We start from the raw sequence: 27413 nt of genomic DNA on the forward strand, positions 1-27413 counted from the left end.
GAATCTGGTATCTCTGGCTGGTCGGTATGTAAACGTGAGGAGGGGGACATGCGCAGAGTGGAATGGGAAAGTCTTCCTCAGGAATAAGGAGCCCAGAGACACTGAAAAACCTTTGTTACCCCAGAGTTGGAAGTTCCACCTAAGGCAGAGGTTCTTAAAGGGTGGTCCCCAACCTAGCAGCCTCCATCTTGCTAGAAATGCAGGCCTCTGACCCACTGAATCAGAAACTCTCGGGGTGGGGCTGAGCCATCTGTTTCGAGCAGTCCTTTATTTTCTTATTTATTTATTTTTCTCCAAGCGGTCCTTTAGATGACCCTAATGCCCACTAAAGTTTGGGAACCAGTTGTCTAGATTATGCAGATGGAGAATTGCCCAAATGAGCTGGACTCCGCAGGCACCGGAACTCAGGGGGACGCCCACAGAGACGCAGGCAAGGTGCCAGCTGCCCTGCAGGTGCTCAAGGTGAGCTGACCTAGTTTCAGCCTCTGTCTTTGGGTCCTGGGTCCCCTGCCCTTTCCAAAGAAATACCGAGCCAGGTCAGACCACTCCATTGGCACAAGATCACACTTTAGTTCAGAGACACATTTGCATAAATACTTGACATGGATCCACCCCAGCAGGTGGGAGCCTGAGAACACAGGGCTCTCCACGATCCTGGGGCCTGCAGCCCTCCAGGCTACGGCTTAATACCAAGATCGTCCAGGTCATTTCTGAAGACCGCTCGGGGCACAGCTACAGAGCTTGCTTTGACACACCATCCACCCTACTCCACATCTCTTACTAATTTGTTTCCCCTCTGAGGTAGATTATTTATCGAGGGAACCAAGTAGAAAAAATGTTTTCATTTAACTTTGCTAGTCCTTTGCAAACAGGCTGACCGAGTCTCCTGTTTGGGTCAATAAGTATACTCTTTACCTTTTAACCTATGCCCTCTACTTGAACCCAAACAAGGTTCAACCCACTAGGTAGTAGACTTTAACATCTGCTGTGTCTCCTCTCCTTCCCTCCCCCTTATGGATTCATGCCAACCGGAGGGGCTGGGGCCCTGCCGGGCCTGGGTGGGCCATGCCACCTCCGGAGGTGGGGTCACCGCAGTGCAACCCTTGTCTGCCTCCCACACCCCAAGTCCATGAGCACGAGCTTGGCCCACCCACTGGATCACAGGGGGCAGGGCTGGCTTCCACAGGGCTTGGCATCCTCAGGCTTCAGGGCCTCATCGCAGGTGGTGGAGGCCTGGCCGCTGGGATCGAGGCATTCCACAGCCCGCCGTTGCCAGCCAGCCCCGCAGCTGCTGGAGCACTCAGACCAGTCCCCCAGGACCCACTGCGCGTTGAGCAGAGGCTGGATGACGTTGGTGGTCGCTCTCTCTTTGCTGCTCTGTATGCTGAAGTTCACGTCATTTGGGACAAAGAAGGTATATTTGACTTTGGGGGGAAAGACCTCCCCAGGGACTGTTAGGAGCTGCACAGTCAGAGGCTCTGGCAGGGGCCGGAAGCTCTGCAGCCGCTCCAGGGTGGCGATGGAACCACTGTACTTGAGGATGGTCCCCTTCACCAGGATGTCCTGTTCTATGGCAGAGATGGCCAGGTTTCCATTGAGCAGGTACTGCCCGTCAGCGGTCTTCAAGGCCAGGTAGTTGCCGTCGTTCTGGACCCCTGGATGGCTCCGCTGTTTCACGTCAATGTTGGTGGCACCAGCTGGGATGGTGACGATGTCATTGTAGCCATAGCTATGAGAGGAACAGAAAGATACCCTCAGGACCAGTGGCTCCTTAGCCTGGTACTCAGGGGGTCAGCATGTGGCGACTGGGGGTGGGCAAAGGGCTGCACTAGAAAATAAGGAAGTAGTCACCCCAATGTCTCAAATAAATTAGCTGCTGAGGCTTTGTGCGTTGGGGTTTTTGCTTTGCCTGGCAGCTCTGTTTCACATGTTTGGAGTTTAGGTCTTGACAACAGCACAGAGGGGAAGCCAGCCCAGAGGGTGTGAAAGCTGCATCGTTGCTGCCAAACCTGGGCTCTTGGCTCGGACACATGCAGCTCTTTGCACTGGTATAAACTCTGCTTGGCCACTCTCATACCCAGAGCTCAAATCCATGTGGAAAAATGTGTTCCACACGCGCATTCCAGAATCCGACCCGATGGACGCCTCCCTCCACCTCCTGGGGTCGATCAGTTCCTGGTATTTGGTTAGTATGGCTCTAAGGCAGGAGCCGGGGTGTGACAGCCCGCTCTGAGGGGCTTCTTTTGGGTGTGCCCAGCACCACGAGCTGGGCCATCTGGGGGGTTGGGGTGCCGTTTGGAGAAAATGTTTCAACTTTATCATAGGTCTGGGGCTTTAAGTGGGCTGGAGAAAGCTAGTTCTTAGTCTTCTTTTCTGAGATTAGTGCATGTGGGTTTCTTAGGCTGGGAAGAAAGTGAAGAGGTTGCTATCCTTGCCTTACACCCAGTGGAGCAGCTGTGAAACCACCCCCAGGGCCACGTGTCTAATGCCTGAGAGAGTGCCAGGAGGGGACCCAGTGCCTGAACACCCCACACCCGATTCTTTTTCCTACATCCTTTGAGTTAAATTTGAGAAAACCCCCGAGTTGTCTGCAGTACGAAGATTCGGTTATTGGAGGCTGAGGAGATGAGAGAGACTGAGAGAGGCGGCAGGGGGTACAGGTTGGCCTCTAGGCCCTTGTCCTTCCTCTCCAGGAAGTGTGTGCAGGGGCAGAAAAGAAACAACCCAGGAAGGAAGACACCTGGCTCTCTTCTGGCCGCCGTTACCTATTTCTGTGACGCCAGAAGAGTCGTACAATCTCTTTGTGCCTTAGCTTCTTCATCTGAAAATGGGAAATAATGGTCTTGGCCCTGACAGACTGTTTTAGGAACAGGCCACTTATTTTAGGCCACAGAAGTGAAAGCACTTAAATACAGGGACTTTATGCACATGAGCTTTGAAGTGTGAGAAAGCATCTGGAGTGCTGAGATTCATGAAGCCCTGAAACCGCCAAGGCCTCCCCTCTGTGTGCCCCTCTCTCTGAAGATCCACCTGCGGAAAGGGCAGGACTCGCCAGGTATAGGATGAAAATGATTTCCCAAAACAGGCCTGGAAGAGCTGCTTTCTGGCAAAGGTCCTGGTTACTCAGCGTAGCTCTATTGCCCACTGACTCAGAGATGATACATCCGGACCCATGTGGCCTCCGGCTGCCCTGAGAGCCGCCCCCTCCATGGGCCAGACCCATCTCGTGACTCCTCGCCATGACTCTGAGATGGAGAGGATGCCGGTGTTTAGACAGGCACCAAAGCTCAGTGTTCCACAGGTATGAAGGGGCAGCCACAATCCAAACGTGGGCCCATTCCGTCCGCATGTGTCCGTTCTTGCAGCTGGGGACAGAACTCCTGGGGAGACCCACCTGGAGGGGTTGAGGGAACCGGAGACCTTCCTGCACGAGTTGCCTTTGCCCCCACACACCCCACATTTGTCCAGCTTCCTAGGCGAGTCCACCACGTGGTCACAGCCAGCCTTGACACACTGGCCCCGGACACAGATGGCCAGAGTCTCGGGCCCACACAGGGTGCCATCAACCACCTGCAGCAGGCGGGGGGAGAGGGGAGGGCAGAGGAGGGATGGTGAGCCGGATGCAGCCCAAACGTGGGCTCGGGCCAGGTGGCCTTCCTCCCCGCCTGTGGATCTGAGTTCCAGGCGGGGATCCTCACCTTGGCCTCGAACACTTTGAACTCACTCCGCCCCCGGGCTCGGCAGAACAACTTGCAGCGGTCTCGGGGAGACACCCCCGCGTACTTGGGGACCCACTGCAGGAGGTTCCCTTCCAAGTCTGTGTAGTTGTAGGCGTTGTACTTCTCACACTGCTGCTCCCTGAAGCTTTTCCCTGAAAAGAGTACAAGAGGGCGTGGAGTTAACAACGCTGAGCTGAAGAAGGGAGGAAGCTGCTGGAGAAAGGCCAGAACTCTGGGCACCTTTCTTCCTCCTGGACTCCACCCAACTCCAGGTCGCAGGTCCAGTGTCACCTGGGTCCAACTTTCCAAGACACCAACCAAGGCCCCTACTCATGGGGCAAGGAAAGGAGCAGCCAGCCTCAGCTGGGATTCCTGGGAAAGAGCCTTTTCATTTGGGAAAGATCTTAATTCTACATTACAGAAGGATAAACTCAGGTGGGAACAAGGGACAATTCAGTAAGCTTGGAAGGCAGAGAAAGACCCATGGAGTTATATTTTGGGAGCTTCGCTCAGCTCATTGTGCTTGACTTCTTGGTGACACTAGACGTGTGGCCAGGGGCTCCCAGATTTATACCTCTACACCCCACTTGCTATAATTCCAGGCATCTATAGGGCACTCCATTCGCAGGCATTTGATCACCCCCAGCTCGCAAGGCCCAATTCCACATGGTTCCTCCATGAACTGGTGATGCTACCACATTCTGGCCTGAGACTGGAACCCTGCTATCTTCCAAACATCTGAGCCTCTACATCCACTATTTCCAAATTGCCATTAGGTCCTATGCACTATTCAGGACAACAACCTGTGATTTGAAATGTCTCCGCCCCATTCTCAGCATCTCAGTCCACCTTTCACAAGCCTTGGCCTTATGGTTTCACGTAAGACTCAGTGCCCGTCTCCTCTGCTGCATGCTGCTTCCTGAATAGTCTGTCTGACGTATGACCTGGGTTTTTTTTCCCTTTCACAATCCTGAAGTTCAACCTGCCCTTACTACTGAAGTTCTTTGCCTCAGTTGTACATCTCCATGGCCCATGGGGACTTCAAATCACAGGTGGCCGTGCCCTCCTCCTGAGATTCTGAATCAGGACATCCGAGGGCCCTGGCTCTCTGTGTTTGGAAAAGCTCCCCAGGTCACCTGATGGGACAGCTGGCACAGAGAGCCTCCTAATGCTGTTTTAGCTTCCATGCACCTTACCTGGCCTGGAGAAGCTGGTCCTCTCTGCCCCAAAGCACCTGGGGGATCAGAGCCCCACCCTAGCATGTCCTCCCACACCTCCTCCCAGTCCTTCAGGCCCTGCTCAGCCCTGACTCCCCAAGAAGCTTCTGTCTAGCCCAGGCTTTTCCTTGCTCTGGATTCCTCATAAGCCCGGGGTCTGTGTCTCACAGATTGCACTTTAGTTGCTTTATAAAAGGGATTTGGATCTCTAACAAGATCTGCACATTGCTTAAGGACAGAGAATGTGCTTTTTATGTCATTATAACACCTTTTCCAGTTCTACTCCCACAAGAGGCACCAAAACGCTCACTGATGGAGGTGATCCTGGTGCACCTGAAATCATGGGATCACCTGCTGCCCACATCTACCTCATGCCTTATATTCATTTCTCTTTCTCTCTCTTTCTCCCTCTCTCCTCCTTTCTCCCAGGGAATGCCTCACCCCTGTGCCAGGCAGACTCACAATTCCAGGGCAGGGTTTCTAGAGCCTCGTGCCATTACTGATCTTCCCCATCTTGCAAAACTGCAAAGCCCCCCTATCCCCTCGTCAGACACCACGCCAGTGCCAGTGCGCCTCTGCACTCAGGCGAACCTCTCTAAATCTCTGCTGTCATTTGCTGCCTGCCAGTACTTCCCGTAGCTGCGCAGGGGAAGCTGGGTGGGATGGTGGGAAAAAGGCCTCCCTCCCACCAGTTCCCCGCTGCCCCTCACTGCCTGGGTTATTGCCAGTGCTTTCTAGCAGGTACTGGGGGGATCTGCCCAGAGGAGGCAGAGGCGAGGCTGCTCTCCTAGAAGGTTCCGTCAGGCAGCTGGCACAGCACCAAGGGAAGATGGGCAACTCTTCTCAGAAGGAATGTGAGCTAGAATCAGATTCAGAAATCTTCCCTCTGCCTGGGCTGGATGTTGGCTGGAAAGACATTGGAGGTTTGGCTCTGACACTTGCTTTGGAAAACGCTTCCATTCTCAGAGGAGGGTTCAGACGCCTCCGGGGGGATTATTATCCTAGACACTAGCCCCTCTGCAAAGCCCTCCCCCAGCTCTAGCTGAGTGAGTTTGGTTGGGAGTGACATTCTCCATTTCTACATCTTGGAAGACTAGAGCAGTTTCTCGCCTTGACTTTGCCAGGCTCTCCCCGCACAGCGAGAGCTGTCCTGGGTGGCTGCACTGTCCTAAAACTTGGTACCTTGCAGAGCGCATTTATGTCTGCGTCCCAGGAAGGCTCTGGGCCCGGGAGACCGCCCCACTCCTCTGCAGATCTGCTGCAGGCACCCTAGCCGCTGCTCTGACGGCAGCATTACCATCAGGGGGACACTCCTCTGTGTGGCACGACTGGTACTTGGCTCTCCGACCCAGGCAGTATCTCCCTCCGTTCTGAGGCTCCGGGTCCTTGCACTCGCGGTGTGAAAACTGTACTCCTCCTCCACAGGTCCGCGAACACTCTCCCCAGGGTCCCCACGGGGCCCAGCCTCCATCCACCATGGGCTGCAACACACAAGGGCATGCTGAGTCGGGGGCAGAGGAGAGGAGGCCTCAGAGCTTGGTGTGACGTCCTTGCCTAGTTATGCCCATCCCGGTGCGTGGAGTTGGGTAGACTGCCTGATTCATTTGTTCAGTGACTGTGTGGCCTGCGTGACTGCGGCTTCATGATCACATTCTGTGCTGGCTTTGCTCACTGCTGCCCTCCTGGTGCCTAAAACAAGGCCTTGCCCTTTGCTAGGTGCTCAACCGGAGTTGTTGAATCAAACACTTTTATGGGAATAAGGTTGAGTCTAAGGTGGTAGTTCTCTGTCAGGCAGGACCAGTTTGGACCTCTGGGGACACTTGGCAATGTTTGGAGACATCGAGGCTGTCACAAGGGGGGGGAGGGCATATGCTGCTAGCCTCAGGTGGGTAGAGGACCAGGTGCTGCGACACATCTAAAGACAAGCATCTGACAGCGGACGAGACAGCCCTTCAAACCAAGACGTGTGTAGCGCCAGCGCCACCAGTGCTGAGGCTGAGACGTCCAGATCCAAAGGGATTATCTCTGGTCTCCCAGCCACCAGTTCCAGGGTAGGAGGATGCCCAGAGTTGCTTCCAACCTTACAACTGATCCTGGGGACAAGGCCCTTGGTGGGTTCACAGTTTTCAAAATGAAAATAAATTTTAAAAAGTTACAAAAGTCACATGTGCTCATGTAGAAAGTAAAAAATACGGAAAAGTGTAAAAGAGAAGTTAACACTTAAGGAAATACCACTACCCAGATGAAACCACTGATGTGATTTTCATCAATATGCTCTTGTACTTTGCTCTGACTGTATAATCAGGAAGATGCCATGTTTTTATTTTCCGCAGATATGATTTTGTCCTATATAAATAGTATTTTATGATCTGTCTTTTATTCTTCAAAATAGATGATAAACATCATCTGGTGATCATTTTATGTCCACCTTTCCCTATATTGAGCCTGGCTCTGGTGCTGGGCCCCGTCCCCGCCTGCCCCCCCTAGTAACACATGAAGCACATGTTACAGCACAAAACTGGGAGCAGCTCAGTGTCAGGATGGGCGGGGGCTAAGAGTGAATCTGTGAAGCCTGTCCCAGCTCAGGCTTCGAAGAAGCGTGTGACCTACCCAGCCAGGGAGGCTCCTAGGCCTCAGTGCAAAGGACATGCTGCTGAGGACAGCCCTCTGGAGGGTGAGCCTGCAGGCCACCCTGGGGATTCAGAGCTGGGCCCGGCCCAGGCTGCGAACCCCGCAGAGGCTGTTTCATAGATGGCTCAGTGACTTGCAGCTAGAGAAATGTGATCAGGCTTGGATTGGAAGTATTAAGAGCAAATCATTTAAAAACTCTCACTGGCATTGCTTGCTTTTCCTCGTAAGTTTACCCTGTCCTGGGCCAAGTTTCCTCTGCCTGGTGAGAGGTGATTCTGACTCCTCCGTGAGGGGAGTTCCCATGGTTACTCTCACTGTCCTGACCTCTGGCTGTGAATTCAGCTCAAACTTGGGTAGGATATAAATACCCTCAGTTCCTGATTGGCTGTCCTTCCTCTGCTGCCATGCTATCTGTTTACAATAGAATTCACCATGGCTCCTGGTTATTGAGTGCCCACTACGGGTCTTGTGCTGGAGTGTTTCACACCTATCACCAATCGTCACAGGCCTTGGGGCCACTCCACGGCAATTCCCCAAAAGCCTGGAGACCTGCTGGCATTACCCATCTTCTCTGAGTAGCTCCTCTCACATTTGGATAAATACCCTTTGCTTTGTCAAAAGATGAATGATTTTGAAGTTTCCACTGTGGCTCAGCAGTTACAAACCCGACTGTATCCATGAGGATGTGGGTTTGATCCCTGGCCTTGCTCAATGGATTAAGGATCCGGTGTTACTGTGAGCTTCGGTGTAGGTCACAGATGTGGCTCAGATCTGGCATTGCTGTGGCTGTGGTGTAGGCCAACAGCTGCAGCTCCAATTCAACCCCTAGCCTGGGAACTTCCATAGGCCGTGGGTGCAGCCCTAAAAAGACCAAAAAAAAAAAAAAAAAAGGAATGATCTTACTTAGAAGTCATAGTTGCACGTGGCCCAAAGTGTCTTAGCTCATGGCTCTCAAGTGTGGCTTCTTCCTTGAAAATGGCCCTCCCCCTTTTCTCCACCTCCCCCGCCACCCGCCGCTCCCCAAGTGGCCATCCCTCACCTTGGGCTTCTCCACTTCCTCCTCAGGCAAACAGCTGCCATCCCAGCAGAGGCGCCCGGGCCCACAGGGCGTCCCATCGGCCCAGGGCAGGCTGCCGTTCTTCGTATGGCAGAGGGGCTCTGCGCCATCCATGTGGCACCAGAGCTGGGCGCAGATATCCTGCGCAGATGTGTTGGGGCAGTGGCGGAATCCCAGCCCAAAGATCTGCTTGCACTGTTGGTCCAGATCATAGAGGGCCCTGCGGCCTGGGAGGTCTGTTGGGAGGGGCAGGGCCGAAGTGGGGGCGTCCAGGAGACAGTCTCCTGAGGAATGGAGGAAGGAGAGGAACAGAAATAAGGCGCAGGGGCTTGCTTCCTGCCACATCACACTCAAGGTGTCCTTGACCTCAAATCTAGAAACTGTCAACACTCGGTTGTCTACAGAAAGCTCATCCAGGGGTTCCCGTTGTGGTGCAGCAGAAATGAATCCGACTAGGAACCATGAGGTTGTGGGTTCGATCCCTGGCCTCGCTCAGTGGGTTAAGGATCTGGCGTTGCTGTGGAGCTGTGGTGTAGGCCAGCAGCTGTAGTTCCGATTGGACCCCTAGCTTGGGAACCTCCATATGCCATGGGTGTGGCCCTAAAAAGCAAAAAAAAAAAAAAAAAGAAAGCTCATCCAATGTTTGACTATCAGTAGCAATTTTTTTTTAGGGACTGAATTTCTTTTGTTATCCAGAACCTCTTACACGCATTCAGTGTTTGCCTAGGGAATACCAGCTAATCATAACACTATTCTACATCGCAGTGTAATTAGGGATGTAAAGGGGCTGTTAAAAACCATGCCAGGAGAAATAAAGCCAAAGTATTGATGTTTAGATAATCTATTATTTTCGTATCAAGAATCTAGGATCAACTGTGTTTTCACTGCTTCACTCAACAAGTCGAGCTCCCTTCGCCAGGCACCTTGCCCCAGTCCTTGCTCTCACGGGGCATTTCCTGCCTCTGCCACTTCCACGCTATGACTATCGTTCCAGCCCGAAGCTCCCTTCACTCCTCTGCGAGACAAAACTTCTTCCGCTCCTTCCAGGTCTGTTCAAACCCACCTCCTCCAGGCAGAGCTTCTCAGACCTACTTCCAATAATCGAAACTGGAATACTCTAAACTGGCCCCAGACAGAGGCTGCTGGAAGATGGGCTGGAAGAGCATGTGCTGTGGAGCGTCAGAACCCTGTGGCCCAGGGAGGTGGCCCAGCCCAAGTGTCCACGATGCTCTGGGACTCAGCTGGAAGCAGCGTGGCAGTCACGGCTGGCCAGGGAGAAGCAGCGAGAAGCTTGGGGGACCTACCGTGCCCGCTGTCGAGGAGCTCTGTGAGGTACATGGCGCTGCAGGGGGACCAGGGCAGCGTCTTGTTGAGGTGGATGAAGAGGGGCGCCATCATATGGTGCTTGCCCAAGGGCCCGAAGAGCCGAGCACAGGGCTTGGAGTCGTCATGGGGCATGCTGAGGACGTGCCCTGGGGAAGACGAGAGCCGGTCCACACACTGTCTTCACAGGACAGATGGTGTGTGTGTGAAGGCCCAGCTGGCTGCCAGGTCCTCATGGGGGCCCCACCCGCCTGTTCCTCAAAGAACCCGCTGGCTTCACTCTGCCCGCACTCTCCTCTCCCAGGAAGCTTTCCACAGAACCAGGAACACTGAAGTCCCTTCATGTCATGGCCCAGCCTGTCCCGATTCACCTCCCCCTCAGGCACACACTTGCTTCCATGGCACTGTCTTTGCAGCGACCTTCCAGAAGCCTCACTGCTCTACCCGAGCATGCCTTCTGTGTTCTGGCATTTCCCCGGGGATCTCTGATGACGACCCTTGATGTGTTGGTCCCGTGCTTGGCAGGGGAGGGGACTGGCCAGTGCAGGGCGCTCGGCACAGTCGCTCTGCCAGATGACGAGGGCCCGTGCCAGGACAGCACTCGCTTTGAAGCCCGGCTGGCAAGTGCTCCTGCCCCAGCCCAGCACGTGTGGCCCCCAGTGTGGCGAGCCTTACCGAGCTCATGGGCCAGAGTGTAGGCCGCCTGCAGGCCCTCATCCTCGATCACAGAGCAGCTCTTGCCGGGGTCACAGATGGTGCCGATGTCTGCCACGCCCAGAGTGTCACACATGCCCTCCTTTCCACAGAAGTTCTGCTCGAGGAGAGAGAGCGAGACATGAGCACAGACATAGGACAGAGACCCTGCCTATTCCTGCGCCTCCAGGGGTGAAAGAAATGTTTGAATCCAACTCCCTATTTCTTCACAGAGGTCCCTTCTCCTTCCGCATAGGCATGTCCTGGGGCTGCCCGTGGCTTGGAAAGTCTGTCCTGGGCGTGGTTAAGGGTGTAGACCCTGCCCAGGGCCTGACTTCGAGGTCACCACAGGAATGCTCACAGAGACTCTGGGAAGCAGGGATTGTCATCCCCATTTCACAGATGAGGGCGTGGAGGGTCACGCAAGTTAAATAGCTTGTCTAAGGGTGGCTGCTCTGTGCCTGGGTCTCCCCAGCTGAAAAGTGGGGCTAAAAACGCAGTGCTTGCCTCAGGGGTGAGCAGGGTCGGGCACATGGGATCACACTCGCTAGCCTTCAGGAAGTGATCTGTTTAAACCAGCCCCGGGGGGTGGGCAGCCTTCTGATTTGGAGAAGTCCTGAGGACACCCAGGCTCCCTGCCCCCCGGGTTTCACCCCCTCCGTAGATGGGCCTCTTCTTAGTTCCCACTGCACATCCCTCACTGGGCAGTTTGAGCCCGTTTCCTCTTGTTATGACCTCAGCAGACAGCTGGTCACAAACCTCTGGCAAAGAGCCCTTCCGAGATTCCTCTCCTTCCCTTGCAAATACCTCACACTTGTCCCCGTGACCTTCTCCTCGGCATCCACATGAGGCTGCTGGTGTCCAGCTGGGACTATGTTTGGGCAGCCTGGGCCTTCCCCCCCCCTCCCGCCCAGTTTCTGGGGGCCAGGACCTGTCTGGTGAGCAGGATGGCCGTGTCAAAGTGCTCAGGGTGCCGGTCACTGGGCTGGTTGAAGCGCCGCTGCCAGCTGCAGAAGTTGCGCAGCGTCAGCCCGCCGTTGTCGGACACCTCCGGGCCCCACTTCTCGTCCTCCACGATCAGCACTTTCACCACCATCAGGTTGATGGAGTTCCTGATGCTGGGGTGCTTGTAGATGCGGGCTGCCATGGACATCAGCGTCAGGATGTGGTTCTGGGGAAGGAGGAGTGGAGAGTGAGGAGTAAACCTTCCAGCCCTATCGTCACCCTGAGTCATGCACTCTGAGTGCTCGGCTCTGCACTTGACCTTGGTAAACGGCATCTTGGTGAAGACTCACAAAACCCCCAGGGCCCCAGCATTATTTCCCTTCACCGTGCAAGTAAGAGACTGGCCCACCATCCCAGAGCTAATGAATGTGCAGCTACGTGTGAACCCAGAACTCCTGATTCCAAAGCTTGTGCATTCAACATCCTGACCAGCCATGTGTGGCCATGGATAGCTAAATCCACTAAAATTCAATAAAATTAATATCATAATTTCCCTGCCACACTGGCCACATTTCAAGCGCATCATGAGCCACCTAGGGCTTGTGGCTACTGCGTTGGATGGAGCGGACAGAATGTTTCCATCACCACTGAAAGTTCTACTGGACTGCACTGGTTATTTCTAACCTTGACACCCACCCTCTCCCTGCCAGCCACCTGCCCTCTCTCTGCTCTTGGCCCAGCAGCAACTATCTGAGTGCTCAAGGTTGGTAGAATTTCCCTCTTAGAAATTTCCTGATGTCTGCTGGGGTGAGCCCTACTCTCCAGGATGGGAATGCTTCCTTAACAGTCACTTCTGACAACAGTTCCCTATTGAGGTGAGCACCTCATTGAGTGCTCACACAAACTCTGGGAAGTGGGATTGTCATCGCCACTTCACCAGGGAGGAAGCAGGGCTTCACGCAAGCTAAACAGCCTGTCTCAGGTGGCGCAGCTCCTAAAGCTGGGGTGCCAGCCCAGGCCTGCCTGTTTCCAAGTCTACGTTCTTCTCACTAGCTTTCCAGCGCTGGCCTCCTGGCTCCTGCCTGGATAGCCTTGAAGGGTGAACTCCTGTCTGGGGCATGAGAAAATATGGGCCACAGTGAAACCCAGGTTCCCAGGCCCCCACTGCTTCCATCCCACTGAGGCCAGCTGAAGGGGTTGACTTGGTGTTTGGCCTCTGCTCTGCCCCTGGGCTTCCAGCTGTTCCCCAGCTTGAGGGGAGGCTGGATTAGGGCTCACTCTGCTGCCTCGGGGACCTTGAGACGTCAGTCCTCTCTTGGATGACTTTGCAGAGCCAGAGACAAAGGGGGCAGGGGCCTGCAGGCCTTTGGCCAGCAGTGTGGGCAGCCCTGCTCCCTGTTCCCTAGGGCACCACCTCCTGGAGCCTCTCTTTCTTCCCTCCTGTGGTCTGGAAGGTGGGAGTAGAAGAAGGGAAGAGAAGGATGAAAGGCTAGAGAGGGACATTCCATGGGCTGAGGCCATGTGTGGGAGTTCCAGACAAATCCCAGTATTTGTGAATGGGATCTGTCTGTTCACCTCGCAGGCAACAAGCCAGATATTTTGTAAGCCCTACAAACAGGGGTTGGCAGGTTACTGAGCAAGTCAAGCACTCCAGCTATGTTTAGGCTGATGTAAACACCTTATCAGCAAAGCTGAAACTTGGCACTCGCTCCTGGAGCTGGATTCCTAAGGGAAACACAAGCAATCACATCATTATGCAATTGGGGGTGAGGGCTGAGGAGTGGCAGCTTGCTGGGGCTACTTCCTCCACTGCTTCTTGTGGGGCAGGAAGAGTCTCCCAGTCTCCTGCCCTAGGAAGGAGCAGGGCCAGCCCTTGGAACTTCTTCTGAGACAATCTGCATCTCTCCTCACCAGAGGGCTTCCTTTGAGTGCCAACTCCACCAGGAGAGATGATGGGGAGATGATGTCTTACACAGCAGGTGTGAAGAGAAGAGATGCCAGCTGCTCAGGGCTTGGACTGAAAGTAAGGAACCAAAGACCTAAGGTTTAAGATGGGCCCGGTTCCTAAGCTGCCCGATCGGTCAGACTGAGCAGAAACGGTGCAATGGGCATGTCCCCACTGGAAACCAAAGGCTCAGGGTGCACACTGCTGCACGGAGCGTCCCGTGGCGGGGTGCTCCTCAGCGCCGAGGTTCTCAGTCCCCTCCTTTGTGTTCAGGGAGCTCAAAGCATCTCCTTCAGACATGGAGTAAAGTTGGACTGAGCCAGCCTGAGAGTTGTTTTCTCTGAGGCAGTGGGTTAGATGTATGGATGTCTGAAGGTCCATCTGGCCTCTTTCTCAGAAGATAATTTCCATTGCAAGAGAGCTGCCAGGACTGTGTCTTCCAGAGTTTTCTGTTAAAGTCCCCAGTCCTGGTCTGACTCCCCTCTCCTCCTCTCTCGTCCCACTGAGCACTGGGGGATGGGAAGCCCTGCTCCTCAGCTCCTCTGAGGAACAGTGGCAGGAGTGCCCATGCATCTGAGTTTCCTGGAGGAAGGGCCACTGGGCCTGGGCAGGTGGGCCGCCTTGAGTCTGAGCCCAGCTTCTCAGCCCATCTCCTGGGTCAGGAGGGCAGGCCCGACTTTCAGTTCCACAGACGCGGGCCCAGGAGCCGGTCAAGAGGTCAGCTGTCTCGCTCCATCACCTGGTGTCTATCTACAGCTCTCTGTGACCACCCCAGTGTGGGCTGTGGGCTACAGTTGGGAACCCCCCCACAGACAACTTCGCACAACCAGGATATTGGGTGGGGCCCGTGGCCAGCTCGGCTGGGGTGGTCACACAGCCCTGCTCTTGAATGACCTGGGCATCGCCTGCCCTTGATTCTTATTAGGAAATGCAGGTACTTTTCAGGGAGTCTCCTTCACTGGTCACCCTGGGACTTGGAGGAGAGAAAAAACACCCCACCAGCTAGGCTAGGGCGAAGCCCTCTGATTTTCTGAGATATAAACAAGGAGGATCCTCCCTCGGAACTCCCACACAGCCAAGGCTAACTGTAGTGGGAATCTGGGGAAGGCTGGGCCTGGGCCAGAGGCATCTCCCGCAGCTCCTTCTGCTCAGAATGTCATCCCTACACTCTGCTCATTTGCTCTTCATTCCGTGGGTCCAGCGCTCTCCTCGCAGCACGCCTGGGGGAGGAAGAGTAGTAGCATAGCAACCTCTTGAGCTCAGCAACGGTCTGTCAGTTTCCCATCTGGCATCTCTTGGCGGGGGTGGGGTGGGGAGGTGGTCTGAGATGGCTGGGGAGGGGGAGGGGGCAAAGGGAGAGGAAAGAAGAGATGGAGAAAAGAGAGGGTTCTGGCATGGCTGTCCTTCATCCTTCCTTGTTCTGCAAGCAGCGGAGGGGCGAGGCTCCCTCTCCAAAGCACACAGTTGCCAGAACCACAAGGAGTTGAACTTACATAGTCTGGGCTGAGGGAGCTGAAAGCAGGCTCTCTGCTGCACAGGACAGCACAGCAGACACAGCGCTGGCTGGCTGGCTGTGATGGCGTGTGACCGCCCTGCCCTCCTACCGTGACAAATGCATCATCCAAGGCAACTCCAGCATTAGCTACGCTTTGCCGAGCACCTACTGTGTGCCACCTCTGGGTCGAGTGCTTTCCGTATCTTACCATCTCCTCCAGACAATGCTGGGACATTGATATAGCTGTTCCTGTCAGGCTGGTGAAGAAGTCTAGGTGCAGAGAAATGGGTAACTTGCTCAAGGTCACTCATTTCCACTTCTCGTCAAAGTCTATATTGCTTTATCACAGCACTGACTGCCACTCATTTTTGCTGCTGCAAGGAAACCACAGCGAAGCCCAAAGAAACCCAAAGCATGCAAACAAGCCAGCGTGCCCCTGACATTGCGCCTCACCCTCCCCACCCCCGCACCCCCGCCCTGCCTCCTACCCGGCTTTGGGGGGAGTGATAGATCAAAGACCGTTGAATACTAGGGCCTTTTCTTTGGGAAATACTTCATACAGTTGATCATTCTGATGGCTGCAGACAGAGATGGAGAGGACTCAGTCTTTTGCCAGTGGGGGAACCTACTTCACACGCATGCAACATTCGTCTTCCACCCATGAAGACTTGAGCACGCATCTGTTTCTGTTATTATCCAAACTAGGACACTTTTGAGAGTGCAAAAGGAGGCTGTTAATTATTATGCCAGAACAGGCTTAGACTGGGGTAGTGCTGGGCAATGTGAGGGTATGAGGTACTTTAGAATTAGGGCTTTTGCGGGACACCTTCTCAAACCCAGAGGATAAGGGTAAGGGGGAGACGAAATGGCTATCACTGAGCCCTTCCCTGAAACCACCTGCCAGTGGCCTGAATCTTGGGGCTCCTCTGGTATTCTCTGGGGATGAGGAGTGCTACGCGTGGGACCCTCCCTGCTAAGCAGAGAGTTCAGAAGCTCAGCTTGCAGCCGGTGCACAGCTTTCCAGATTGAGGGCGGGGAACTGCTTGGCCCCCACTCTCTCCTTTCGCGCTCCAGTTTCATCCAGGGAACAATTAGCAGCAGCCGGATGCAGACAGAGTTAATGGTCTCTTCCGAGGTGGTCCCTCCTTTCAGAAAGCCCCCTTTGTCTGAGCTCCTGAAGTCTGAAACCAGATAAGAAGGTGGGAGGCAGGGCCCCTTCTGTCAAGGGATTAAGTGAACTCAAGTGTACAGAGTCTGGAAAACTTCCTTGTCGCTTAGCGGTGAGACCAGCCTTGCGCAGGGCTAATTCCTTCTCTCGGCCTTGAAGGTTTCTTCTCAGGATTGGGCCTCTCATGGTGGACGCCTTTAGGCTTCTAGATTCAATGACTCGTTCCCACAACACAGATGAGTGTCAGGGCTAGGCTGAGCCAGAGTCACAGATGCTCCTGGTGCTAAAGAGGCGGCCTGGCCAGTGAACCAGCACTGTGCTCAGGTTCAGGAGACCTGAGCTGCAGACCCAGCCCCGCCTCATACTAGCAGTGTGACCTGGAGGGAGTCACATATCCTCTGTAACCTGCACTTTCTTCCTCTGCCCCCTCACAGGTACTCCCACTGAGATGATGCTTGTAAACCACTCTGCAAATTCAATGCACCCAGAGTGGCTTCCTCGCATGGCGCTGAACTTTCCAGGAGACTCATCCTGAAGCAGCAACATGGATGCTTAGACTAGAATCGATTACCTGGGCCAAGTGCCGTGTTTCACAGGTGAGGGGGAACGTCTTCCTTCATCTTCATAACACTCTCTGGTTGCTGGGACACCCCAAAGCACCTTCTGTCTGTGTGAACGAAGTCTCCAGGAGGATCCTTGGAGAGTTACTTGGAAAGAACTAGAGTCCATTTGAGGAGGTGGCATGGGCAGGCAAGGTCTTGGGGAACGAGGAAGCCCAGGGGATGGAGCTGAGAAGGTCAAGTCTATTCTGTGGCATCTCCACAGTTGGCGAGCAGTTGGAACAGAGGGGCCAGTGGTCAGTCTTAGAAACAGCTGTGTCTCAGCCCCTGCCACACCCTAGCACGGTGACAGCAGGATGCAGGCAGTGATGTCAAGAGGGAGGTGGCAGGGCTGACTCTGCTGAAAGGGAGTAACACCCCCACCCCCACCAAAATCCCACCCCAGGAGAAGGCCTTGGCCTTCACAGGTGCCTGATGCCTATTCTGACGGGCTCTCCTGACCCGCAGGGGCTGGCTGCTGCAGAAGTGTGTGTCTGTGAGTGGTCCAGAAGTCTGTGTATGTGGAAAGGGAGCAGATAGGACATCCAGCCAGGAGTCATCCAAGGGTGGAAGTGCTCCTGGGTGGCTCTGTGAAGAGAAAGCCAATTTGTCTGGGGCAGAACCCCACCCAGCTTCCTGCATCAGCGGCCTGGGAACCCTGGTGCCCAGCCGCAAGCATGTCTGCTTTCAGATGGCCCTGACATCTGGAGCTGTTGCATGTGTGCTTGAAGCAAATGCGCAGTTTCTTAAGTGTCTGGCATTGAGCTGAGGGTGAGATGGTAGGAAAACGTCAGAGAGGACATGTTGGCCCTGAAGACTGAAAAGCAATTAATTACTTTTTCTGCTGCTCCGTGTTCTTGTTGGCTTTCCCACCTCTTGGGTTTCAGGCAGCTTTCAGGAAGGAGTCTGTGTCTGGGAGGGCTCAGCACCTCAGGTCTGGGTTTGCAGTGAATGTACTTTCTGAGGAATCCCCCACCGCCTCCCCTGCATGGCTCTCTTCACCTGAGGCGGGAGGAGCCCCACCTGCCACCCTCTCGAGGACTGCCTTGGAAAAAGGAGTCAGAGAAGGTGGCTGGTGCCTCCCCCTGATCTCATGGAAGGCGAGGAAGCAGATACTTAATTGGCCTGGACCCACAGCCCATGGGGCAGACGGTGATGATGGCTCAAAGCTGCCTTCCCACACTTGGCAGAAGTGAATACTGGGACAGGCACACGAGCCTTGGGGCTTTCATCAGCCCTGGCAGTAGCCAGGGGAGCAGCCACGTGGACCCTTCACCTCCAGCTCTTTCCAACCTTCCATCTAGAATGCTTTACCTGGTGACTGCAGAGGGAGAAAGATGGGATGAGGAACAGGAAGGCCAACTGTGCCTCATCTAGTCTATTCTGCACAGGTGATGCTGAAGCACACAGTGCTCCCAGCAGCTGGGGACAGGCTGAGCCTAGAACAGGGTCCCAGCCAAGACTGCCATCACCGAAAAGGCATCAGCTGAGCTGCCGCAGCAGCCAGGGTGCCTGTTTCAAGGAACTGTGACCTCTGGGCAGGTCAGTTCTCCACCAGGCACATCTCAGGTTCTGTGCTCCCCAGGGGAAGAGAAAGTAAGGCTTCACCTGGTCCTGGGGGAGGTGTGAGGTGTACGGTTTCAAACACACCTCCTGCTGAGTTTGCACCATCTTTGAATCTAGTTGGAAATGGCCTGGCTACAGGAGCTGCCCCTGGACTCAGTTTTCCTGCCCCAGCTCAGCAGAGAGCTGTGTCTGGGCAGAGGGCAGCTGAGGTGGACCAAGGATAGCTCTGGCTCCACCAGGAACATTCACCAAAGGAGTTCATATCCCCACCCCCTTCTCCCCCCCTTTTCCACTGAAGCTTTAGTTTCCTGGGCTGAGCCCCCAGGCAGAAATTCTGTTCCCTTCCCTTATTGCGCTGATGCTGGCACTGCCAAGTTCTGCCAGGGCTGAGCGCCAGGTTGGCAAGGTGTCCACGCCCCTGATCAGAACCAGCTGGGCACACAGAAGTTGGGCAGCCCCTTTCCAGGTTCAGCTCCCTGCAAACAACATCTTTTACTCATGGCAGCCTCAGTTTTGCAGGCAAAGGGAATCTTTCCATCGCAGCTGCCTTCCCTTGGGAGCCTCAGGTCTGGAGACAGGAGAGGGCTGAGAAACCAAGGCTGGGGTGGATGTTCTTCCAAAGTGTTCACTTATCATCTCTGTTGGGAGAGGCAGGTGTTTGGGGTAGGGATGCTTCAAAACCCATTTTCAGTTCAAGATGTGAGGGATGGAGGGAACAGAGAGGAGGAAGCCCAGAACCTCCATCTTAAGCTGGAAGGGGCCTAGTGGGAGGAGCAGTAGGTGGCCCAGGTATCAGCGGTCAAGAAAGGTGTTACCGCAGTTTCTCAGAAAGGACATTTCCTGATTTGGGGTGAGGAAGTGAAGGGTTTTCTCAGAGGGGCTGGAAAGGGAAGAATTTGGAGAGTCTTGGAGGTAACTGGGATCTCAGGGCAAAGCCAGTCCTACCTGCAGGTCGGCTCCATAGAAGGCAACCATGGACGCATCCGCCACCAGCAGCGTTTCCACGAAGCGAGCCTCAGACACAAACCGCTTGGTCCTACTCGTGGCCCCCAGCGTCGGTGGCAACTCGGTGGCACCTCCTGCCTCCTCTTCTTCGCTCTCCTCGTTCTCCTTTTCCCCTTCCTCTTCCTCCTCCTCTTCCTCCTGCGCGCCGGCTCCTGTCTCCTGCCTCTGACCCTCTTCTCCCTTCTCCGCCTCCCACTCGGGCGCTCTGAGCAGGGGCTGGGCTTCGGCGGCAGCGCGCCCCGGCCCCCAGCGCTGCAGGCGGTGAGGCTGCTGCAGGGAGTCCCCCGCGCCCTGCGGCTGGATGGTGAACTCCTCGCCGTCCAGCAGGAAGGAGCCGCTCAGCCCGCGGCACAGGCTGACGGCCGCCAGCGACTCGGGCTCCCCGTTCACCGTGCCGGAGAAGAAGCAGTCGCGCAGCTCCCGCTCGCCCCCGGCCGCCCCGCCGGAGCCCCCCAGACGCTCGATCTTGAACTCGGGCGCCAGGAAGCTGGCGTCGGGCTCCAGGCGCAGCACGAAGCCGCGGCCGAAGGCGGACAGGTGGAGCGCAAGCTCGCCGGCGCCGCCCGGCAACCGCGTGGGCACCACCAGCGCCGAGGCCGGCTCCCCCTCGCCGGGCCGGGTTGGAGCGCCGAGGGCGAGCGGCGGCAGCAGCAACACTAATAACAGCAGCAGCAGCAGCAGCAGCAGCAGGAGCGGCGGCCACCCGGGGGCGGCGCGGGGCATGGGGGCTGCGGCTGCGGCGCGGGAGACGGAAGAAGCGGGCCCGGCGCGGGCAGGTGCGGGCAGCCGACCTGCGGTCCCCGCCGCAAGGAGCTCGGGCGTCCGGCCGGCCGCGTGGCCTGTGGGTGCCTGGCGGCAGCGGTCCCCGAACGGCCCCTCGGGCTGGCACTGCCGCTGCCGCTGCTCCCGCGCCCTCCCGCCCAGCAGAGCGCGAGCAACTGGCGTCCGAGCCGCGTGCGCGTCCTCCGCGCCTGCCTCCTCCCCACCCCGGGAAGCACCGAGTGGGCTGCCGAGCCCTTCGTATTTATACTTCCTTCCCGGCTTTGACATAAGAGGTTTATTTTTGATCTCTCACTATTCCCGTTTCCCCTCCCCTGGGATCAGAGAGAGAAACTGAAAAGAGGGAGCGAGAGAGGAGAGGAAAAAAATTTTGGATGAAATGTAAAACCAATCAGAAGTCAGCGGGACTCGCTCTCTCCCCCCCTCCCAAGTGTCAACTCCAACTTTTTTCCCCTTTGCTTTACGCACTCCCACATTAACTCCTCCAATGCTGGACAGGCCCTTTAGGCAGCATGCTTGGGAGACCCCAACCACTACCTCCTGTGAGGCCATGGAAGAGGCCCCTGCATTGGCCCCAGTGACGGTGTCACTCCGGGGACCTGACTGTGCAGAAGTCTTCAGAGAAGGTTCCAGAGCTTTTCATTGTAAAGCAAAAGATGGAGGTGGGAAAGGTCTTACTAAAACCATGCTCTTCGGCTAAAAACCCCATTTCACCCCAAGCTTGAGATGGGGGCAAACAGTATCCAACCTGGTTGGCTAAGTCCTGGTTAAGGCAACAAGGACTGGGTTACTGCTTGGTGGGCGCAGGGGGGCAGAGCCTGGCACGGGAGTTAATTACTGAGGGGAGATGTAAGCAAAGTCGAATCACCCCCCCGGGCAAGTAAGCTCTTGGCTAGGAGTGCAGCAGAGGTCCAGGAGCTGCATGTCTGGCCCTGAAGACTCAACTGCTATGGAGCTCAACTGTCGGGGTTGGGGGGGGGACGGACATGACCCCCTCACTGCACTGCCCATGGCTGTGGATACCAGTCGTCCCACAGTGTCACCTACCGCTGGGATGGGAGGGAGCTGAAACCCCCCCAGAGAGGGTGGCATGTTCTACAGTCCTCTCTCAGAGCACCAAAGAGAGCACTTCCTGGCACCCCAGTCCTACCGCCACAAGGCTGGGCTGGACTGCGGGTCCTCTACTCTAAGTACAGGCTCTGAGCTGTCAGCATGCATACCTGGGGATCAGGACTGCTAAGTTCTTCGCTGGTCACCAGTTCCCTGCCTGGGTTGGGGTGCCTGCCACTGGGTCGCCCCTGCTACGTTTTAGCCCATGCCCTTCTGTTACCATCTGTGCAGGAGCATTAGGAAAATGAGACTCTCAGGGCTTGTTACCCCTGAAGAGGAGCCCCTCACAGACTCTCAAGAATCCCAGGGCAAGTCCTGGCACATTCCCTCTGAGCATTCCCTCTCTCTGCTTTCTCAGAAACTTTGAATTAGATGGAAGGAAGGATAAGCTTTCTAGCCTAGCATGCTGCCGAATCTTCTTCCCTGGATAATTTACAAGATAAGATGTTTCGGGGAAGCACTTCTGGAGGCAGGGGAATGGAAAGAATGGCCTCTTCAATCCTTTTCCAAAAATGAGCAAAACACTTCATCCCAGCACAGCAGCATAATCGCCCTGGGGGAGTCTGACCCGGCAGGCAGTGAGTAATCCCATTTGCTTCAGGCCTGTTGTAACATTTCTTTGCTTCTCAAAGCCCCCTATTCGCCATTCCCCCGAGTAGAGCACAACTCATGATTTTCAATAGCAATTTGGTCTGTACCTTTTCCTTCTTTCTCCTTTGAGAGCATTTGAGAGGAGAGGGAGGAAGGGTTGTGCCTGGTTCTCCTCCCCCCGGGTGTGTATTAATGGCTGCAGGCAGGAGCCTTAACCAAATCAGGGAAGTCTTCAATGTCTTGGGCCCCCAGGTCTCAGCTGGGAAGGCTCTGGATGTCGTTCTTGTTTTTTCCAATAGAATAAAATGCCCCCAAAGACTGCTCTTTGGAAGCTCCTTTGGAGAGAGGTCGCGTAGCGGACTTTGGGCTCTTTATGCGTGGCTGGCCTCCCTCTGCCTTCCTGGGTTCACTCTTCCCAGTAGGCATACATGCCTTGCTGGTAACTCCAGGATGGTGCCTGCCACTCACACTGTGTCCTCAAGGTGTCACACTTAGCGTAGCTGTGCGTCCACCTACTGCCCTGGATGCTGGGACTGGGAAGGGGGTCCCTGGCTTGTGATGAAAGCCCTTGGGAGAATGGCCGGTAAAGACAGTACAGCAAGACAACGGCCAACCAGTGAAAAATCCCAGAGGGGTATCCGCCAGTTGTGGATTTCCTACGTTACCGTGTTCTTTCCCAAAATATATAATTACAGCAGAGCTTGGCAAACTACGGCCTGTGGGCTAAATCCTGCACGCTGCCTGTTTTTGTATAGCCAAGGATGCTTTTTTAAAATGATTGAAAAAAAAATGAAAAAGAATAGTAAAATTTCACAATGCTTGAAAATGACATGAAATTCACATTTCAGTGTCCATAAATAATGTTTTATTGGAAAGTGACTGCGGTCATTCACCTACACATCGGCTGTTCTTATGCTATAAGAGCAGGATTAAGTGCACCTAAAGTGTATTAACTATCTGACCCTTTGCAGAAACAGTTTGCTGGCCTCTGAATTACAGTAAAGCAGCATTAATTGGTGGGGGGCTCAAATTTGGAATGTGGGATTATTTAGACTCAAGATCTGCGATTCATGTGAAGTAAGAAGTTTAACATAATTTCTTGCTCTAAATATGAGGGGGAAAGTGTATAAAATGTGAAAATTAAAATATCTGTGCCTGTCTTTAATTCTGTATGTAGCAATTATTTATTATTTACTTAGTCCTTAAGTAATTAAAGGACTTTTATGTTTATAGTACCCTATAATACAGGTAGCACATTTTAGGATTCTAATTAACTTATACTATTAGTAACTAGTTATTTCTTAGTTTCTCACTAGTTTTATAGAGTATATATTATACATTTATAATGTATCCTAAGCTCTGATATTCTCTAGGATTTCCTTCCAACCAGAAGACACATTAGTAGCTGTCTGATCCACTTCCACTCGAATTTTGTAGAGAAGAAACAGAAATGCAGAGGTTTCAGTGGCTTTAAGGCACATAATCAGCAGAACACTTTTCCCTAAAATGTTGTGGTACCCCCTGCATGAAGATTAAAAAAAAAAAAAAAGTATTGCTTTCGAATTTCATTTGCAATTCATATTTTATTGCTGTTGTTGTTGTCAAAAGTGAGTGCTTACTCTGGGCCAGGTGTTGTCCTAGGACTCATTTAAATTTAATTTCCATTAAATCCTCTGTAATAACAGCATCCATGTTTTGACTGCTAGCTGTGGTCTCGGCACTGTGCCGAACAGCTTGCAAACATAAATTCACTTTACCATCATGACAATCCTCTCAAAAGGCATCCTACATATACAGAAATAGGTTTAGAGAGGTCAGATGACTTGCTTAGGGTCACTTAGTTAATAAGCGGTGGAAACAGTGTTCTTAACCAAGGTCGCCTTCATAAACTACCAATTAAATATAAGATTTTTCTAGCGATGATGTCCTACACTGAATTAGCGTTTCTTTGTTTAGAACCAAGGATTAAATCATGCTATTACAGAGCTGGAAGGGCCTCTAGGATTTTATCTTTAAAGATCACAAAGAAGGGAATAAACAGCTTTTCTCCAAAGCCTGTGATGGCATTTAAATATAAACAGAGTTCTTTCATTCTAAACAAAATAATACCCTTTTTGCCACAATTCATGTTCATTTTCTATAACTTTGGCTAATTGCTGTGAACCCCACATTGCCTGTAACAGAGAGGACTTCCTGGTCCTTGCCTCTCTCTCTCGTGAGCACAAACCTCCCAGCAGTCCAGGTTTGGTTTTTGACATCACTTTTGTGCTGATTTCCCTTTGCAGAGTTTTGTGATCGCATTGGTATGCGTACAAGCATTCCTCTGTATTTTTCTCTGTTTAATTCTTTCTTAGTCCTAAATCTTCTACCTTTTGGAACCTTTCGAACTTCACCCAGTATATGGAAAATCATTAATTCATATTCTTGAGGCCATTTTAAGTTCAGTTTCCTGACTCCCACTAGCTCCTCTGATTATTTTTCCTATCTTCATCTGGTTGTTCTTGTGTTTACAGACAGTCTCAGTGGCGCGCTCCCAATCCTGTTACTTCTATTACCAAGAACTAGATCTAGCACAAACTGTTGTCCGATATTGACATCGACTTGCTTGTTGACCAAACTTTGATTGATTTTGATACAAGGAGAAGCAGCAAAAAACCTTTTGCTCCAACTGTTTGTACGTTCAGTGACTGACTGCCAACCACTGGGCTCACTGTTGGGTACCCGATATAAGACTGCCCAAGGCCCCATGTGGGATGCATCTGTGATGACAATCTCTGATTCCTGCTGTAACTGGCCAGTTAGTCACTTGCACTTTTTGAGTCTTATAAGGGCCACAAAGATGAATGACAACAGTTTGGGTCATGCTTGCTTTATTACCAAATGACCAGCAGGTGGCACTGTTCAACTTGGTTTTCATCCTCTTAGACTTTACAGAGCAACTTATTCAAAAGTTAGAAATTTCTATCATGCCATGAAGTCTGAGGTAGCAGTCTTTCAAAATTACACACACAAAAAAATGTGAGTGTTCATTAGATTTCTTACGCCTGGTCCCTGGAGAAGGTTGAAGGTGGTGGTGTGCCCTTGTCTTGTTTTGACATAACCTGTGCTGCTCTCCTTCCAACCATCCCTTCTTCACCTTGATTTATGGTCTTCATCAGACCAGTGTCTCTCGACTCAAATTATCTGGCAGCCTTGGAGAGCTGGCCAAACTGAGGTGTCTCTAGGGCCTGGGACCACTTTAATCCTGAGGATGGTTTGATTTCTATGCATCTTTTAATTATTAATGAAAAGAATTCACCTCTTTCACATCTTCATTATTGATTCTAACCACCAGATGGGAGTCTCGTCACATTTACTTTTTATAGCTGCTGCAAGAGGGTCTGAAATCTCTCTAAACAATGGGTCTAATTAACTGCTTCTGATTATACACACACAGGAACACGCAGACGTATAAACATATATTTTATTTTGCTAACTTGTGAAGCTGCATCCATTTCTCCTTGTTTTAGAGGGAAGAAAAAAGGGATGAAGGAAAGGAGCTGGGATTTCAGGATAGAAGATTCTTTCTCTCTTCCTTTTTTTTTTTTTTGCTTTTTAGGGCCACGCCTGAGGAATATGGAAGTTCCCAGGCTAGGGGTCAAATCGCAGCTACAGTTGCAGGCCTACACCACAGCCACAGCAACGCCAGATCTTTAACCCACTGAGCGAGGCCAGGGATTGAACCCAAAACCTCATGGTTTCTAGTCGGACTCGTTTCCGCTGTGCCACGATGGGAACTCCGGAAGGTGATTTCTCAGAGCAGATGAAGTGCTTATTCAAGGTCATCCAGGGACTGGATATTAACACAGTCCACTTTTTGGAAATATGTTCACAGCGTTTGGTGCCCAGTAGGCATATGTAAAAGGCCACTGTTTTCTATCACACCATCATCGTTGTCATCATGTTACTATACCCCACCCATCCTGGTCCACTGGTCCTATAGTGTCTGGAGTTTGTCTTGGCCTTGTTCCCCTCATCCCCAGTATCTCCCTTCTTTACAGTTGTCTAGGGAGCTCCCCTGACTTGCTTTCATGGACAGAAGGGAATCCAAGTCGTGAACACTTTGATTTGATGGCAAGGACTCCTAGGCGTGTTCGAATTTTAAGAGACCCGAGGAAAGGAAACTAAAAGAAAGAAACAGCTGATGGCAGAATTTCAGACACTGTGACTATAGCATGAATGAGAAATCTGGGGCTGGGGAGGCACACGAGTCAGGGCTCCTAAGTAATAGGTGGGGGCACCTGCAGGGGTGTTGAAAGAGGATTTGGGGGAGTTCCCTGGTGGCTCAGCTGGTTAAGGATCCGTTGTTGTCACTACTGTGGCTCGGGTTCCATCCCTGGCTTGGGAACTTCTGCATGCCTTGGGCAGGGCCAAAAAAATGGGAGGATTTTTGAATTGGGTGCAATCTGATATTATGAGAACTTAGGCTCCAGCCTTTCTATTTTTAAGGTACTTTTTTTTTTTCCTCCCATTTTTAGGGCTGTTCCTGTGGCACATGGACGTTCCCAGGCTAGGGGTCGAATTGGAGCTGTAACTGTTGGCCTACACCAGAACCACAGCAATGCCAGATCCAAGCTGTGTCTGCCACCTACACCACAGCTCATGGCAATGCCAGATCCTTAACCTAAGAGTGTGAGGCCAGGGATCGAACCTTCCTCCTGGATGCTAATCAGATTTGTTTCCACTGAGCCACGACGGGACCTCCCATTTATCAGGTACTCTTGAGTAGTGGAGGAAATGAGCACTTTCTTGCTTCTGGATTAAAAAAAAAAATCCAGATTTTTTCCCCCTCTTAAACATCTGGGCCTACAGCAAACTCTCTACCCATCTCTCTTCCTAAGGTTACAAGATGTATTTCTCTTTTTTGGACATTCTTCCTTGAAGTTCTCTCTGAAAGGAGTCTTGTCAAGCTCCTTGGATTAAAGGATTTAAAGAGGAACATGGACGTTAGATGTGGAGAGCAGAGGTCATTTCTCCATCCCCTCCCATCTCGACCTGCCAGCTCTTCCTTCGCCTAGAATCACACAGCTGGTGGACAGACAGGCGATCCAGGGCGGGAATGTACATCTTCAGCTGTATCACATCTAATGTCACTCTCTCCTGAAGAGCAGACCCTGAGCTTAGAAGGTCTCCAAGGTCTCTTAGAGCTGCCTGGAGATGGGTCTGGCAGTGGAGGCCTGGTCCTTGGGGTATATTACAGCAGCTTCATCACCCAGCACGTTATCTTCGCTCAGAACTCTTCCTTGGGGTGTTTGCTTTTTCTTCAGTAAAGAACTTCCCATTAAGGAAGAATTCAAGGGAGTTCCTGTTGTGGCGCAGCGGAAACATATCCGACTAGAAACCACGAGGTCGAGGGATTGATCCCTGGCCTTGCTCAGTGGGTTAAGGATCTGGTGTTCCCATGAGCTGTGGTGTAGTTCACAGACGCGACTTGGATCTGGTGCTGCTGTGTCTCTGGCATAGGCTGGTGGCTACAGCTCCAATTAGACCCCTAGCCTGGGAACCTTCATGTGCCACAGGTGTGGTCCTA

General features: G+C 53.0%; 1 protein-coding gene across 1 annotated transcript; it reads right to left on the bottom strand.

Moving 5' to 3' along the window:
- ADAMTS8 (ADAM metallopeptidase with thrombospondin type 1 motif 8) lies at positions 250–23014 on the bottom strand. The gene is made up of 9 exons (XM_003130083.4): positions 19304–23014; positions 11572–11811; positions 10623–10758; positions 9929–10096; positions 8607–8908; positions 6234–6417; positions 3699–3871; positions 3395–3570; positions 250–1729 (listed from the first exon to the last, which is right to left on the bottom strand). The coding sequence occupies exons 1-9, from the start codon at positions 20411–20413 to the stop codon at positions 1159–1161; spliced, it is 3060 nt and encodes a 1019-aa protein (XP_003130131.2). The 5' UTR covers positions 20414–23014; the 3' UTR covers positions 250–1158.

The sequence above is a fragment of the Sus scrofa genome, chromosome 9 (assembly GCF_000003025.6).
Source record: "Sus scrofa isolate TJ Tabasco breed Duroc chromosome 9, Sscrofa11.1, whole genome shotgun sequence".
Lineage (NCBI taxonomy): Eukaryota > Metazoa > Chordata > Mammalia > Artiodactyla > Suidae > Sus > Sus scrofa.

What these genes read in the sequence shown, in the direction of transcription:
- ADAMTS8 (XM_003130083.4), bottom strand. Translation starts at nt 20,413, where the DNA reads ATGTCAAAGCCGGGAAGGAAGTATAAATACGAAGGGCTCGGCAGCCCA. An exon ending in CACTCTGGCCCATGAGCTCG is followed by an intron (nt 10,097 to 10,622) that starts GTAAGGCTCGCC and finishes CGTCTTCCCCAG; the next exon opens with GGCACGTCCTCAGCATGCCC. An exon ending in TCAAAGTGTTCGAGGCCAAG is followed by an intron (nt 3,571 to 3,698) that starts GTGAGGATCCCC and finishes CGCCTGCTGCAG; the next exon opens with GTGGTTGATGGCACCCTGTG.